This window comes from Aspergillus melleus, assembly GCF_016097325.1.
Source record: "Aspergillus melleus strain CBS 546.65 chromosome Unknown contig6, whole genome shotgun sequence".
NCBI lineage: Eukaryota > Fungi > Ascomycota > Eurotiomycetes > Eurotiales > Aspergillaceae > Aspergillus > Aspergillus melleus.
In genome coordinates this window covers 827,383-839,867 of record NW_025763375.1, presented here as the reverse complement: position 1 = coordinate 839,867, position 12,485 = coordinate 827,383, and the positions used below count along the sequence as shown (strand labels likewise).

The window sequence follows — 12,485 nt, the reverse complement described above, 5'->3', positions numbered from 1 at the left end:
CAATCTAGCGTATAGCTTAAAGAGTCGCGAACGTATCCCTAAGTACTTAGTGCACCACGGTAAGAGCTTAGCTTCAATAATAGCCAAACAATGTTGGGCTGTGCCATCTGGATCGTATTTATCCTGGGGAACTTCCCTGGAGAGTGGAAACTGTGATCTACTCCGGAGTACGGGGCCGATCTATATTTAGGTTTGTTTATTCCACTTTCGGTTAGTGTGTCAATGTAGGTAAACACGGGGTAGTACCCCATTATGGCAGTTTGGAGGGCTTGGCAGGGATGACTAAAGCACTGAATTACGTGATCTCCACGGAATTCGATTGAAGGTCTTGATATTCTAACTATGCGATATAGCTCGTATTTATGCAATCCCTGGAGCTTCAAAATGATGATCAATCAACTCAACAGGAAGAAGCAATTATGTTGAATAATTGACTGGTCGATTATTTCGGCTGAGCAAGGCGATGAAATGCCGGCTTAGTCAACTCTCGCGGCCACACACCCCCTCAGCGCCTTGCGAGACCTATCTGCCTTCTTGGGCCAAAATGAGGTCTTTGATGTTGACAAGATTCAACATCTCCATGAATTTGTGGTGTTTCTGACCCGGAAGGGCCTTCGTGAGGCTGTCAGCGATCATTCGATCGGTAGGGATCCATTCCATGTGTAGATCGCCTCTCTGAGCTTCCTGGCGAAGCCATGACCGATGAATATCAACGTGACGCAATTTAGAATGTTGCTCAACGTCTTCTGAATTGATTAATCGAACGGTTTGCTGGTTGTCACAGGAAATGATCATTTCGTGTTGAGGATCGAATCTCATGGTGTTGAAAACTTTGCTCCACTAGTAGGTGGCTTTTGCAGCCTCAGATAGAGCGAGAAATTCTGCTTTAGTTGTGGAGGTTGTAATGGCGCGTTGTTTGTTTGATTTTCATTTAATTGGACCGTTGTATAACTTGACGAGATATCTTGCCGAACTGCGGCGGTCAGGTCGATCAGCAAAGGCGGTGTCTGATTCAATTATTACAATTTCTTTGGTGTTTGGATTGGCGACGTATTCAATCGCAAGAAATCGAGTTGCGTAGAGATAGGCGATGACTCTATCCACAGTTTGAATGTAATCTGGAGACGGGTTCTTCAGCGCTTCAAATAAGCGGCTTATTGCGTGTGCAATATCGGGTCGTGTGATTATTGCAGGATATTGAGCGGATTCTATCTTCATGAAATATTCTTTGATCTTCGCTTCTGATGCTTGATCCTCGTAGGGCGAGAGGTCCAGAGTGCTCGATAGAGGTGTATCTGGCCATCTTGTAAAATCATTTAAATGAAATTTCATAGCAATATTCTCTAGATATGCATCTTGACAAAGCCAGAGCTTCCTGTGAGGCCTGTCTCGAATAATCTTGATTTCTAGGAACCAGCTCACTTCTTTCATTTCTCGTAGTTCATATTTTTCTGCAAGATCTTCCTTGAATCGTCTGGCGGCTTCACGAGCGGTAGGAGTAGGTAAGTTGATCACAATGATGTCGTCCACGTATACCAGCACGATCATGTATTCATTCGTGTAAAGACATTGCTCTTCGGGGACAGGTAGGAGACCAAACTTAAACAAGGTAGTGGCCAAGTCTTTCTGCCAAAGACGTGGCGATTTGCGTAACCTGTATAGCGTTTTTTTGAACTTCCAAATCTTGCCTTTAGTATGAAAACCGTCTGGTGATCTTGTGTAGATAATGTCGTCAAGCGTTGCATTTAGAAACGCGTTTATAGCATCTTTCTGATCGATGTCAAGATCAAAAGCTGCTACAAGTGCCATGACAGCGCGGAATGCTCGCGCGGACGCTGTTGCAGCAAAATTATTAGCAACTATGTCCCTTTCAAGGTCTCCTTTCACGCAGATACGTCCTTTTGCTTTTGTGAAGTTGCCATCCTCATCGAATTTGTATGTGAAGACCCATTTGAATGGAAGAATCTGCGAATCTCGAGCTTCGTTGATTTTGACAAGATCAAAGGCATCCATTGCTTTGAGATTACCTACTTCAACCTGCGCAGCATGCAAGAATTCGTCCTTAAGCGGGTGCTGTAGTATTTCTGAATAGAAATTCGGCGGTGGAGAAAAGTTGTTTCGGTGCCATTGTTTTCTTTCTCTCTGTGCCAGATCCATGACTATAGAAAAGGCCTTTTCGATCCTCGGGGCTTCAATAAATGATTCTGATTCAATGATCATATGGCTGACGTATTGAGGGTTCCTCTTTGGCTTTGAAGCTCTTCTCATACGTAGAATATTTTTTTCACGAGTTCCATCATCAGTAGAACCTCTTCCTCTTCGTCTTCCATCCCCTGATCTCGATGAGCGTTGTGAATCGTGATCTTCCTGTATCTCGAAATCGTTATGTTGAGTGGTTTGCTCAATTGAAGGCTCAGAGCCTCTTTCTGCTAAGATAGCGATCTGTAGCGAATCCTGCAGAATCCATGAAGGTGATTTATCTCGTAAAAGATCGTCTAAAGGCTCTGGAAATCCTTCTGGAATTATATCGGTGCAGCTCTGGTCTGGGGTCAAATTATCGTGAAATTCAGTGTTCGGATCAGGAGTCAATTGAGGTGTTGATAGAGATCCGATTTCATCATTTAAAGCGTCGATTGAATCTTGCACATTTTCTGGCAATCTCGGGATTTCTGCAGACTCTATCTGGTCTGTCTTCTGTTCGAAAAAGATCCCTTCGTCTCTTGGTAAGTCTAACACCTCTGTAGGTGGCTCGGATGACGTCTCGCTAATGAGATCTTCAAGAAACGGCTGTGTGGGATCATAGAGTTTCGTCTCATCGAACTCTATATCTCTTGCCTCTTCGACACGCTGTCTCTTCGGATTCCATATATGTCAGATGTTTGAAACCACAAATCCTAGGAGAACACCTCTGTAGGCGCGAAGAGCCATTTTATTGCTTCTCTCCTGATCCTGCCTCGTGTAGGCAATGCAACCAACTGTTCGAAATCCTGAGAGATCAGGCTTTTGTCCTGTAATCCTTTTATAAAGGGTTTTCCACTGCAAAGCGGCAGTTGGAATGCGATTAGCAATATTTGCTGCTGCTGAAATAATCCAGGACCAGAGATCATGAGATAATCTTGTTTCAATCATCAATTTCCTCGCTTTCATGATTAATATTGACCCAGCACGTTCTGCCGGACCATTTTGTTCTGATGTGTTGATTATCGAATATTCGTGTACGATCCTTTCAAGCGCTTCAAATTGCTTGATCGTATTCTCAAGAGTTTGCTCACGATCGTTCTTGAAGAACTTAACAGTGTGATCGAATAGGTTCTTGATTTGACGCGTAAAATTGATGACTGTGTTAACACAATCGTTTTTCCTTCGGTGAGCGATAAGAAAGTGGAATCGAGTCATCTCATCATAAAAATGAGAGATCCACTGATCTTCATTCAATGCAGGAGTCATTTGAATAAGATCAAAATGCACACGTTGAAAAGGGCTTTCTGCCTTCATCATAGGACGTTTCGAGATCTGCCGTGGGGCGTTAGAGAGCTTGTAAACTTCACATTTCTTGTCATTATATTGCTTTGCTTTAAATTTGTCAATTTGAACGTCTGTAGCAGTCTCAGATAGATGACGAAGTGCATCCCAATGAAGATGAGCTATTCGGCGGTGCCATAAATCGCTATTGTCTTTCAAAACGTGAGGTCTCGTTGATCTCCGGATTTCTTGATTGTTGATCATTAAAAAGCTGTACTGAGTGCTGCTTGACTTCTCAATAATCCACAGACCAGATGAGTGTTCTTTTACGTAGAAAACGACTCTTCCTTCCTTCAAAATCGTGTTGCGATTTATGTTGAAATCGTATTCTGCTTGCTTAAGCTTTCGAGCGCTGAGGATATTCGTATGCAGGCTTGGGATATAAACAACGTTGATAAGAGTGATCTCTTTATCGCCTTTTTCGCCTCCGCAGTTTGACCGTATTTTCACGTTTCCAGTGCCTAGGATTTGGATGGTTGAATCCCCTGCATGGAGTTGTCCATTTCTTGAATAATCGATATTTTTAAAACGCGAGATCTCATTACAGACATGTGTAGAGGATCCGGTATCGATAATAAAGCAATTTCTGAGCGGAGAGTCATTCGAAGCACTAAACGCGAGCGACATAACATGATGATCTTGATGCTTTTCTTCTGTTTCCTTTCAGTTTCTCTGAATGATCGATTTGACCCGTTGAGATCGTAGACCTGATTTTGAAGCGAAATCCCTGATATCCTTTATAATCTTTTTATCGGGTTTCCAACCTCTCGGTCGAGTATTGGGATAGAGATACAAGCAGTCTCTATATCGATGATTTTCTCCACACGGGCAGGGTGAAAATTCCTTCTTTTTATGATCCTGCGATTCTTGCGTGTTTGATGTTGAATCGCTCTGACCGTTGAGAGTGGCGTACAGATGACCTGAAGCTGTTGAATCGTCTTTATCGTTGTTGGCAAGGTGGGATCGAAAGTCGCTTAGTAAGTCAATGAATGACGTCTTCCTGATTCTCGCATAGTTTTGACTCGCGTATATAGCATTCACAGCTTTAATCGACCTTAGGAAGTCTCGTTGTATATAATGATCCTGACTTTTAGGCATATCGAGTCGTTTGATCATCAGGTAAGTGTGTTCGAATTCCTGAATCCATGCGTTGATTTTGCTTCGCCGTGGGGATTTCTTGATGACTGTCTTATATTGCTTCAAGGCTTTATCTTTTAATTCCTCCGTTGTTGGCTCATATTGCTGCTTTAACGCCTTCAGTATTTCGAAACGTCTCTTTCTTTCGACAAGCGGTTGAACATGTATAGCAATTGACGATCTAATTGCTTCTTCAATTTTCGCGATGTTGTTTTTCGAATCCTTATAGTCCTGAAGATCCAATTGAAACCTTCGATAATTCGACTCAGTGAGATCTTGAGGTTTTGTAGGCTTTATGGGTGCCGGGGGGTAATCATCTCCCTTCGGGTTGAAATGATCTCATATATCTAGCCGTTCAGCATATTCTTTAATGTTGAGGATCCAGCTGCGCTAGTCATCTCGTCCCTTCAGGATGACTTTAACCTTCGTGGCACTTTCAGTATCGAATGATGAAGTCATATCGTCGAATTCAGGTGTGTCGTCTTGCTCCCTGGTGTCCCACCGGGGTTGCCGTACTGTGTTGCTCAAGGCGGATTCTGTATAGCTTCAAAAATGACAAAAGCGGTAATCCCTAGAGCGATTCCGGGCTCATAACTATGGCAGTTTGGAGGGCTTGGCAGGGATGACTAAAGCACTGAATTACGTGATCTCCACGGAATTCGATTGAAGGTCTTGATATTCTAACTATGCGATATAGCTCGTATTTATGCAATCCCTGGAGCTTCAAAATGATGATCAATCAACTCAACAGGAAGAAGCAATTATGTTGAATAATTGACTGGTCGATTATTTCGGCTGAGCAAGGCGATGAAATGCCGGCTTAGTCAACTCCCGCGGCCACACCCATCTACCCAGGAACTCGCTTTTCACTCTTTACCCATTCCTCCTCTTGCGATAGCAACAACAGCAAGCACAACATTATCATGGCGGCTCTGCCTCTCCTCAGAGGGAAGAGTATATCCTTGGAAGATGCCCTGGACGATGATGACAATATTCTACATCAATTGGATCTACCAAAGAAGCAAACCGATTTCTGGTCATACCTAATCTCGCACAAGAACGATATTGAGACATTGGTCTCCTTTCACCTCCGCGTGGAGACTTGCGAAATGCTGGACGACAATCACTGGCTGTACGGCAGCTACAATGTATGCATTCCGGTCGACTTGCCATCCGAGGATCGTGTTCTTGTTCGGATTCCTCTGCCATACAAAGTCGGAGAGATGAGCAATCCCGGAAACGTCGATGAGAAACTTCGTTGCGAAGTCGCAACATATATATGGATCAGCCAAAACTGCCCGACAGTTCCTGTTCCTTCATTGCATGGATTAGGGTTCCCGGATGGACAAATTGTATGCCAGTATTACCACATCCCTTGAGGATCCTGTTAGGGAAAGGTAACTAATGTCGTTCCACGTAGTTTGCAAAAGCTTGCTGTGTGTTCCCTTTGTCTTCGTTCCGTTGGCGTACAGCTCATACCATTAATTCATGGCTCGGGATATTCTACGTGCCCGTATGTCGGTGCGAGCCATCCAAGTGCCCTCACCACGGGCTATATCATTATCAGCTTTGTTAAACAAGGGCGCATGCTATCTGAGACATTTCCCGAGCATATCCTCGAGGATTCCACGCGCCGGGAGAACCTTTTCGGCGATCTTGCCAAAATCATGCTATCTTTGAACCAAAAGCCCCTCTCTCATATTGGATCTCTGACATTCGACAATCGCACCGTCCATCTGAAAAATCGACCTTTGACCCTTCGACTCCAGGCACTTGAGAATGAAGGCATTCCAACGTTCCCTAGAGAGACAACCTATACGTCAGTGGAACCATATATTCTCGATCTTTTACACTGCCACAACAACCGTATTCGTCACCAGCCGAATGCTATTCACAATGTCAAAGACGGACAAGAACAACTCGCAGCACTGACCATGATGCATGGCCTTTTGCATCGCTTTGTTTCCCGGAAATATCGCAATGGGCCATTCGTACTGACACTCACGGATCTCCACCCAAGCAACATATTCGTTGATGATGACTGGCATATCACCTCTCTTATTGACCTGGAATGGGCATGTTCTTTTCCGATTGAAATGCAAACACCCCCTTACTGGCTAACCGGCCGCGCGATTGATACTATGGAGCATGGACCGCATTTGGAAACCTTTGATCAGGTTATTACGGAGTTCATGAACATATACGAAGAACAAGAAGCAAGCCTGACCGGGTCTACATTTCAAGGACAAATCATGAAAGAGTGCTGGGCCAAGGGCAGCTTTTGGTATTTCCAAGCGATTCATAGCCCGAAAGGACTTCTTCGCGTTTTTAACGAGCATATCCAGGGGCGATTTTGTGAGGAACATTGCACCCAAAGTATCTTTGATCGGGTAGTCAGCCCATACTGGGGTGAAGATGCTGAACACATTCTTAACAAGAAGGTGAAGGAGAAGGCAGAGTATGAAAGTCAACTCAAAAGCCGATTTGATAGCTGAGCACGAATGCTTCCGGCTCTTTGGTATGCGCGTGAGCTTGCTGTTACAAATCATTATATACAGAAAGCCTGCTCAGATGAGAGATCATTGTCTTGGCTCTCACCAATTCTTTATCTGTGTCTTCGCAAGCGCTTATTTTCCTAAAACCCCAGCCACAGGGAATGTTGGGCTATTGGCAGTATGCTGTGACGGCAACGCCATGGTAGCCTTTGCTAGCACTAAATCGTAATCTACTATAGTACATGTCCGTGCAAGCCTCGCAGGAAAGACATGTCCGTGCAAGCCTCGCAGGAAAGACATGAGCGTGCATGCCTTTTCAGTGAATGATCTTTGATTCTTAAAAAAGTCGGTCAACCGCCAAAGATTTGAGCTCGACCAAAAGCTCCGATCCTGAAAGACATGCTGCAGTAAATACCCTTTCTGGATGATATCGTCAGTGGCTGTTATGGAAGGAGGCTAACCAAACGATACAATCTCAGAGGGGTTTACACTCTTGGCCAAGGATGCGAGTAGTATTTCCGTCTTCCCAACATGGTTTGATCCTAGTTTATTCCCATCAACTCTGTGCAGTTTCATAGGCTTTGGCGACTTCAGAAGGACACTCAACCTGAATCCCCCGCTTCAGGTCGATCAGGTCACGCACCAATAACAAGATGCTCCGCACGTCGAGTGCAAAAGAACTAATGACGGCAATAGGCTGAATCCTTTCTGTACCATCATTGCTTACCTGATGCTCAAAGGAGTTAACCAATCTCGAACCCCGAGCAAACGACCAGTCACTAATCGGCTTGCCTGCATAGTGAGGCGAAATATGGATCCGGACCCAGAGAATCTAGTCGCATTTGGAAACTGGCCGTAGTCGTATGAGAATCGCTATTTTAGTTAGGCATGTGGGCCTTAGGAGAGGGGAGGTTCCACTACCTAAAGCTGGACCTAAGCATCGAGCCCCGAACCAATGGTTGTTGGCCCGAAGCCCTATGAACGCGAAAGATCACTCAGCTGCATTTAATATACGTTGCATGTAATGTATTACTTAAACCGAACTAATTGTAGAGGCGGGGGATGCGGAGTTGGAACCGCTTCAAGTCCATCTTGGCCAGGTTAAATTTCCAGGATTTATGTTTCACTTCCAGTGTCCACTCCCGGTCACAGAAGCCATCATTGGTAACCAGCACGCTGATTCCTCGTTAACAAGAGTTTACAAAACTGACAGTTCTTCCGTAAGCAGGGTGAAGCTGCAATCAACTAGCCTTCCAGAGGCTTGGTAGCGTGAGACGCATCGAAAGGATCCATAGTTTCCATAGTGCAGCTGCAGAAACCGCGACCACGAAACAAGTCGTCGATAAAACCGAGCCATTCTGGCGCAGAAGCCCCAAACACTGCCGAATGCTCTAACTCGGGGTAAATGCTCAGGCGGACAGCATTTCCGGCCTTGCAGCTCTTTTTGTACGCTTTAGTAGTGATGCTCGGGAGTACAGTGGTGTCATTTGCTCCCACAATCACAAGAAGAGGCCTCGAAGCCTTGTCCCCCTGTGCAGGGGCGTTCAGGTCTTGGAAATCCTTGATGCGAGAGAGACCGGTAAGATCGTTATTTGAGAAAAGTTGCGACGCATTAAGGTCTCTCACGACGGCAGGCAAGGCAGCCGCGCAGAGCTGAGCGCGCTCTCCCAGCTCAATCCGTCGTTTTGCGAGTTCGGACAGCCAAGGTGCCGTGTAATTGGGATAAACAGCCTTCAGAGCGAAGTAGACTGAGGGAAGGTATGCGGCGGAACCAGAATCTTGAAGCTGGTCACGGGAAAGATCCTGGAGTTGATCAAGCCCTTCAAGAAGAGCGTCGTATATGTGAGTGTTAGGAGCAATCGCGATCCCTCCCAGATAGCCACTGTCCTTCTTCTGCACTAGTCCCTTTTCCGACAGCTTCCAGGACGCCCCTCCGCCTTGAGAGTGACCGATAGACACCCATTTCTCGGATAGAACGTGGGAAAACGCTTTCTTGGCTGCAATGACTGACCAGTAGATGTCGTTTGCATTGGCACTGGCAGCGATGTACTTATGCCTCGTGTAACTGTTTCCCAGGCCAGCGTAGTCTGTTCCAACAACGGCATATCCTGCAAACAGTAAAGGGATCCAGGTGTCATAGTCAAAAAGGTTTGAGGAGGTCGATGGAGCGCAGCCTCGGAATACGCCCGACGTTCCATGTGCGAACGCGACAAGCTTGAATGGGTTGCTTTGGCGAACGAATGGAAAGGTAATAAACGCAGTAGCAGGAATGGTACAGTTGTCAAGGTCAACTGATGTGTACTGAATTTTGTATGTAGCGATACCGCCAGGGATTTGCATGAGCCTAGGGTGGACTGGTACCACTTTCAAAACGTCGCCTGGCTGGGACCCGGAGAAATTGTGGGCTGTAGCATAGAAATCGAAGTCCAAGGGGGTATCAAAGTCTTCCAGATCCTTAGCTTGGGTTGTATTGAGGTATACTTGACAACTTCTTCCGCAACCATATTGAACGGCAAGCTCCGGAGAGACAGGGAAATTGGAGGCCTGATCTAGCGTACTAGCATAGGCTGTCGTAGTCGCTAAGAACAGTGTGGCAAGAAACAGCATCTTGTGATGGAAGGCAACGGAAATATTGGAAAGTTGCACGATGAAAGACTTTAATATCGACTGATAGTTCTCAAATGTAGCAACAACCAGTCTTGGTCCTTCAGTAGAAGGTGGAGGCTGAAGGCTGCGGGCTTTATAGTGTCCTGGAAATTTCCCGTTTACATGCGGGGTGGCCTATCTTGCTTGGTAAGACCCTACTACTTATGTATCCTGTGCTTTATATTATGCGTTTGAGCCTCTCAATACGTAGACATACAGTTACTGGGCAGGATTGTCCCCCATGACTTGCCTTGCTGTCCATACGCGACCCCTGGCATTTCAGTTGCTGACATGCAGTCAGCCACCAACGATGAGCACAAAGACTTATCCCTCAGCCAAAGTGATCACCCGGAGAGGGTTTCCAATCTTGATTGACCTTCCCTTCTCGGAAAGGCAGCTCTCTTGCTGTTTGTTGTTTGTGGGTACGCGGCACGGAGCCCGCGGACACCCAGCACGCCAGTGATGTAGGATTTTCGGGGTTTGCGCTCTATTTGGCAAGGGGTATCTCAGGTGTCAGGCAACGATCTGCACCTTTCATAGGTGGGCTCAGTAAGCACGTACACCGTACGTAGGCAAGGCTACGCCTCCCCAATGGTGATAACGATAGGCATTGCGTGCTTACTCTAGGAAAAGAAACATGATGTTGCATACTCACGAATCCTGCGGTCTGCAAAGAAAGGCCGTGCCGAGGTTGATATCCTGGTATTTTATTCAATTATAGGGATAGAACTTGGCGAAAGCGGGGATCCTGGGGAATGATGTCGACGATATGAGCCGGGTCTTGTGTTGCCTTCTCAGCGTTGGGAAAGATGTATAAATGCTGGTAGGTGGAACCTGTCAATACATCTTCTTGCTTTCATTCTACTCTCACAAGCCTTGTGAATCTCCTTTCATCTTCAGTTAACTCGAACCCCAAAGTATTCAAAATGCTGTTCCGATTTCTACTTGTCTTCCTTTCTTTGTCGCAATCTGCCTTGACTGCAGACCCTGGCCTCCCCATGGAGGACCCCAATATTTCATATTGGCAATTACCTCCCCATCCTGACGTGGCAGACCGACAAAGCCCAAAACTGCCGAGCGACGTCGACGTGTTGATCATTGGCTCTGGGATCACAGGCACCGCCGTCGCTCGTTGGCTCCTTCGTGACAGCTCGCAGTCGCAACCCCTTCGGGTTGCCATGATCGAGGCTCGCCAGTCCTGCTCTGGGGCTACTGGTCGTAATGCCGGCCACATCAGACCGACTCCCTGGGACTACGTCAAAGACAAAAAGGTCATCGGCGCCGTCGATGCAGCGAAGATTGTCAAGCTCAAAGCAAGGCATTACTTTGAATATGCCAAAGCGGCGGGCGAGGACTTGGATGCCGCCGGAAGGGATGCTGCCGAAGTGAGAGCTATTGATAGTATCGATGCGTGGTTTACCAATTCGTCTTACAACAGCGCGGTCAAGAACCTTGAGATCCTGAAGCAAGAGGTGCCGGAAATCGGGGACGAGTGGACTGCTTTTGCTGGAGACGAAGCAAGAGAGGTAGGAAACTAAGGAGCCCAAGCTCTAGACAAAGTACTAAACGTTGTCAGAAAACTCTTATGCCAGACGTCGTCGGTATATTCGCCGGAACCCCGAAGACTGGAGGAGCCATGTGGCCGTACCGCTTCGTGACCCATCTGCAGACGGCCCTGCTCAAGAAGTATCCTAACTTCTCGCTGGACACCCATACCCCCGCCCTGAACATCACCACTGGAACCGATAGTGGCAAAGCCAGGTTCGAGATCAAGTCACCACGGGGCAGCATCCGGGCGCGCCATGTTGTCCATGCCGAAGGTGCCTGGACACCGCACCTAGTCAACAACCTTGACGTCAAGATCACCCAAGCACGCTGGCACATGTCTGCGCAAGCTGTCGGGGATAAGATCCCGGACGCGGGCAAGTGGCCTTCGATCTTCGGAAATAGTAGCATGCCGGGGGGGCGTGGATGGGGTCTTTGGCGAGATTACTACGGCTCTATGCTTCAGCAGCCCAAGACTGGCCTATTCATAGCCGGTGGTGGCGTGGCAGGAGAGGGAGATAAGGTGTCTGCATGGGATGACCATTCACCTGTGGAACCTGTCATCGCGTCGTACCTCAACGGATTCCTCCCCACCTTCTTCGGCTACGAGAACTGGGGCGCAGAGAGGCCAGCAACTGCACCGCAGAAGGACGTCTACCCGGGCCGATCCAAGGGTTTGTGGACAGGCATCGACGCCATGTCGTGGGACGAATATCCCATCGTGGGAGCTCTGCCCGGTTCCATAACCAAGCGGAGGGTCGTTAAGGGTGCCGAGTGGATAGCCACAGGATACAGTGGTGACGGCATGCCCGCCGCGTGGTTGTGTGCCAAAGCTCTCAGCGAAGCCTTGCTCGGGACTGAGAGAAACCATACCAACCAGACTTGGCCTGATTGGTTCCCTGACTCCTGGATCGTGTCGGAACAGCGCCTGAGCAAAGCAGGGACAAACAGTTCTCAACTCACCAAGCGCGCGCGTTAGCTGGTCTAGACTTCTCTGGGTGATCACAGGCTCAGAGATGAGTCCTCAGAGTCAATACCAATCCTAAGGCCTTCGTTTTAGCAATCCGAACAATTTAGCAGTCATCGGCGGGAGTGGTACAGATGTGCAGCGGTGTTATGAATGTGGCAAGTAAATAATTA

At 47.1% G+C, this 12,485-nt stretch overlaps 3 protein-coding genes across 3 annotated transcripts; 2 read left to right on the top strand and 1 right to left on the bottom strand.

Moving 5' to 3' along the window:
* Positions 1-6,245: 6,245 nt before the first annotated feature.
* LDX57_010066 (uncharacterized protein) lies at positions 6,246-7,154 on the top strand (the record flags this gene model as incomplete). Its single annotated transcript, XM_046091811.1, has 1 exon — positions 6,246-7,154. One exon carries the CDS (start codon positions 6,246-6,248, stop codon positions 7,152-7,154), a length of 909 nt encoding a protein of 302 aa, XP_045947788.1.
* Positions 7,155-8,399: 1,245 nt separating this feature from the next.
* Positions 8,400-9,761, bottom strand: LDX57_010065 (alpha/beta hydrolase family protein; the record flags this gene model as incomplete). The annotated part of the gene is made up of 1 exon (XM_046091810.1): positions 8,400-9,761. One exon carries the CDS (start codon positions 9,759-9,761, stop codon positions 8,400-8,402), a length of 1,362 nt encoding a protein of 453 aa, XP_045947787.1.
* Positions 9,762-10,726: 965 nt separating this feature from the next.
* On the top strand, positions 10,727-12,324 carry LDX57_010064 (NAD(P)/FAD-dependent oxidoreductase; the record flags this gene model as incomplete). The annotated part of the gene is made up of 2 exons (XM_046091809.1): positions 10,727-11,326; positions 11,377-12,324. The coding sequence occupies 2 exons, from the start codon at positions 10,727-10,729 to the stop codon at positions 12,322-12,324; spliced, it is 1,548 nt and encodes a 515-aa protein (XP_045947786.1).
* Positions 12,325-12,485: the final 161 nt, after the last annotated feature.